Genomic DNA, 4,482 nt, shown 5'->3' with positions numbered 1-4,482 from the left:
CACAAGAATCTGTCGTCTAGGATCTCACCCCAAAGGAAATTGCTATGTCTATGAATTTTAAGTTACTAAATCTTTGATAGCTGGGAACCTTGCCATCCAAGTCTTCTCGGTCAGTCACTAATAAAAATGTGACAATCTCCCAGGGCAATCTGGCACATAACCTTGAAGACTAGCATTTCTATTCTCAGGACGACCTTATCATTCAGAACAGTCATGTTTTCGAGAGAAATCCATTCTCTCAACTCTGGCCTATGTCTAAAACCACTCTATATTCCTATGCCAGGCTCACCAATGCCAAAATGAGCAACAAAGCCCTGTAATGAATCTTTCCAACTTACCTTACCCAAGTCTCATCCTAAACTATAGCTGGAGACATAAGTTTAACCAAAGCTCAACTGGATTTCTAAAACTGGCCTCTAATAATGTTTGTGGGTGCCAGGTGGGAGTAAATGAAAGACTTTGGCTGATGCTTCAGCAACGACTCCAACAGGGCCAATTACTAATCCTCTGAGTACTTGTGAGGTCAATGCATTACCAAATACTTCACTTCCAGAAAATCTATTTAAACATTTCTCTAGAGTAAATGAAGAAAAATTACAAAGAAGGATCTTTAAGTCCGTGTACCGACAAGCTGAAGATTTGTTTGGGAGACACTGTTCCCAAGCCTAGTCGGTTAGAAGGAGGGCTTAAATCAGGAATAAAAGGAATTCTCTCCACACTGTTCATGGGCTTTTTGGAAACAAAAATTTGGCAGAATTTATTTAAGAAAACAATGTCCAATCAAGTGGATTCAATTCACTTATATATTTCGTAGTTGCATACACTAACTTTTCCTGACTTGAAGAACATTGTTTTTAATTTGGATTGGATAGAGTCCTAAGAGATCTGAAAAAATATATATATTTTGAAGATATATTTACACCTTCACAGGAAACCAGGAAAGTGAGTAGAAATTAAATCCTAGAGCTATCACCATTTCTTGACTGATAATGGGAACCAAAATAACGTAAAATGTTCAAGATTGGGAAAGTTGTCTAGAGAGATAAAAAATTCAGTGTCTCACTTGGCAGCTCTTGGAGTCTATTTGTGGCTGTGGTGCATATGCCCTGAGGGGAAGAAAGCAATGACTGGGATTAATCTGAAAACTGAGGAATCCACAATCAACTAGATCCAGGTCAGTGAGAATTAAATCTTTCTCCTGATTTTATTTAGATTAACTTAATTTAGCCAATTTATTTTCACTGAAATAGGTTTTGTAGTTATATTCTATGACTTGAAGGTTAATCTTTTTCCCTAAAAATGAATTTGCACACAATGACACAAAAATATCAATGGAAAACACTATCTGTAATGTTACCAAACAAGACGCTGTTGAGAACTATTAAAGTCACTTTTCCAACATTGTGGTTAACATTTATGTCTCACCAAGAAGATTGATTCTGTGGATTTCTGCTTGTAATGATTTGAAATTCTTTCCCCCTTTCATGACCTCCATGTTGCCACGTTGAAGTTAGAATTTGTGAATTAAGTCTATTAAAAATGACTAAACTTAGTCACCATCTATTGCAGCCATGGATAGAGAAGAAGCAACTCAGAGACTGAGCTTTCCTGAAAACTAAAGCTATCTTTCCTCTCCTTTATTGAAGCTGAAAGATCACGATGCTGAATTCTGTGTTCAGAAATTTTTGAAGAAAAATATGTGCTTATGTTTCTTCGCAGGAATTGGAGAAAAAAGAAAAATAAGGGGAGAGGAATAAAATATCTTAGATCTTTTGTAACAACAACGTGTACTCACTCTTGAAAGTCTATGTACAGATCCTTCCAAAAATAGATATACATATATTCTTGTATATATTCAATATTTCCACTAGTTAGCAATGAAAACTTCAAGTTCATCTTAATTGATTAAACTTATGCCAAAAGGGAAAACTGTATTACCTTAGGTGACCCTAACATTTCAGTCTTGTCAGTAGGAAACTCAGGGAGAATTCATGACATTTAATTCCAGTTTTAAAAGGTCAGTAGAGTAATATATCTAATCCAGAGCACCTTTGTACATGTGATGAAATAAGAACTGCACAGAGAATTCATTTAAGAAACATTGGGAACATTTCAGGGAAATTCATACCGCTTACATGTCCACATTCAAAGATGTGGAAAGAGAGAGTATGAAAGAGTCATGTCAAGCCACACACAACATCTGGGGCTGTTGAGTGAATGCTGCTCAAAGAGCTGTTCTAAAGATAGTTCCTTGGCATTTTGAGGGGAAAAAAACTCCATCGGCAGCTCTGTCTCTGTCTGTCTGTGCAGGTGCATTCACTTGACAGAAAGGAATAACAGTTCACAGAACACAGCTGGTATAAACATAGTAAGGCTTGGTCCTTTCATATCTGATACACAGATGACTTTTAAAAGAATATTGTGTTTAGGGCCAGCCCGGTGGCGCAGCGGTTAAGTTTGCACTTTCCGCTTCTCAGCGACCCGGGGTTCGCCGGTTCAGATCCCGGGTGCAGACGTGGCACCGCTTGGCAAGCCATGCTGTGGTAGGCATCCCACATATAAAAGTAGAGGAAGATGGGCATGGATGTTATCTCAGGACCAGTCTTCCTCAGCAAAAAGAGGAGGATTGGCAGCAGTTAGCTTAGGGCTAATCTTCCTTGGAAAAAAAAAAAAAGAATATTGTGATCATATACTTATAGGTATTCATGCCAATAGACAAGAATAACTTGAAAATAAATGTTATTGGTGAAATTTGTCCGCAAAAGTGATATATAGCCATCTGTGAGACTTTTAGATCAAGAAACTTTGGAAGTCAACCATAAGTCAACATTTGTAATAACACCTTGCTTGTATTCTGGTGTTAGTAAGGTATAGCCACTATCCAATTAATAGGAATAAGGAAAATTTAACCTCCTTCCTTTCTGCTTTACAACTATCTGCAAAATGGCAGTGAGTGGAAGGTCCAGTCACAGAGACCAGGACTCAGGAGATGATGGAATATTTTAAACGGAATTAAAAATATCATCACTTAGAAATACTATGATCTTTCCAGATGGATCATTTGCTTACAACCCAAGCTGAATCAATGGAAAACATGAACAATGTAACAGAATTCATCCTGCTGGGTCTGACCCAGAATCCAGAACTGCAGAAAGTCTTATTTGCTGTGTTTTTAATCCTCTACTTGATCACATTGTCAGGTAACCTGCTCATCTCAGTCACCATTTTCATCAGCCCAGCCCTGGGCTCACCCATGTACTTTTTTCTGTCCTGTTTGTCCATTATAGATGGTTTATACTCTTCTTCCATAGCACCCAAAATGATCTTTGACTTGATCTCTGAGAAGAGTACCATATCCTTGAATGGCTGCATGACTCAGCTCTTTGCTGAACATTTCTTTGCTGGAACTGAGATCATCGTGTTAATTGTCATGGCCTATGACCGCTATGTAGCCATCTGTAAGCCCTTGCACTATATGACCATCATGAAGAGACCTGTGTGTGGTTTCCTGGTGGGAATGGCTGTAGTTTTAGGGTTTCTTCATGGAGGGATCCAGATTTTGTTCATGATCCAGTTACCATTCTGTGGCCCCAATGTCATTGACCATTTTATGTGTGATATAATACCTCTTCTGGAGCTGGCCTGCACAGACACTCACACTTTGGGGCCTCTGATTGCTGCCAACAGTGGGTCTCTCTGTTTGATCATTTTTTCTATGCTGGTTATTTCCTATGTCCTCATCCTATGCTCCCTGAGGACACATAGCTCTGAAGGGCGTCACAAAGCCCTATCTACTTGTGCCTCTCATGTCACTGTTGTCATCTTATTCTTTGTACCTTGTTCATTTCTGTACCTAAGACCCGTGACCTCCTTCCCTGCTGACAAAGCTGTGACTGTGTTTTGCACCATAGGAACTCCTATGTTGAACCCTTTGATCTACACCCTCAGAAATACAGAAATGAAAAATGTCATGAAGAAACTCTGGGGGCAAATAATGAAAACTGGAGCTAAATAAATCTTGTGGTTGGAGTATCTAGGCAAAAAAAATCTAGTGATCTTTTATAGAGATTTATCCTCCTCCTTAGTTCGTTAAACTTGGGACAGTCAATTATCCTGCCTGGATCAGTTTCCTTCAGGAGCCCACATGTTGTGGACAGGGCTGACATATCCATTATGGCACAGTGGGCACAGTGCGCAGGGCCTATGATAGTTTTAGGAGCCCTTGAAATATGTCAATTTCTTTTAAAATAAGAATAAAAAATGAATGTAACCCAACTTGGAGAACAGTGGTCTTTACACCAATGCAGCCATAAAATATAATTTTTATTACCTTTATAGAGGAAAGAATCCATGAGGACAAATGTTGAAAGGCCCACAAAAGGCATAGCATTGCCCTGATTGTGGGTATGAAACAGATCAACAGCAATATTCTTGAACACTCTTTGTACCCAGCACTACAGTTAGAATGGAGTTTTATTTTAA

The 4,482-nt window shown here is 38.7% G+C and overlaps 1 protein-coding gene across 1 annotated transcript; it reads left to right on the top strand.

The window, feature by feature from the left end:
- The first annotated feature begins 3,085 nt into the window (after positions 1-3,085).
- Positions 3,086-4,015, top strand: LOC139040431 (olfactory receptor 4C45-like). Its single transcript, XM_070487202.1, has one exon. The coding sequence runs from the start codon at positions 3,086-3,088 to the stop codon at positions 4,013-4,015; it is 930 nt and encodes a 309-aa protein (XP_070343303.1).
- The last annotated feature ends 467 nt before the right edge of the window (positions 4,016-4,482 follow it).

The sequence above is a fragment of the Equus asinus genome, chromosome 17, assembly GCF_041296235.1.
Source record: "Equus asinus isolate D_3611 breed Donkey chromosome 17, EquAss-T2T_v2, whole genome shotgun sequence".
Lineage (NCBI taxonomy): Eukaryota > Metazoa > Chordata > Mammalia > Perissodactyla > Equidae > Equus > Equus asinus.
This window is presented reverse-complemented; position numbering and strand designations above follow the sequence as displayed.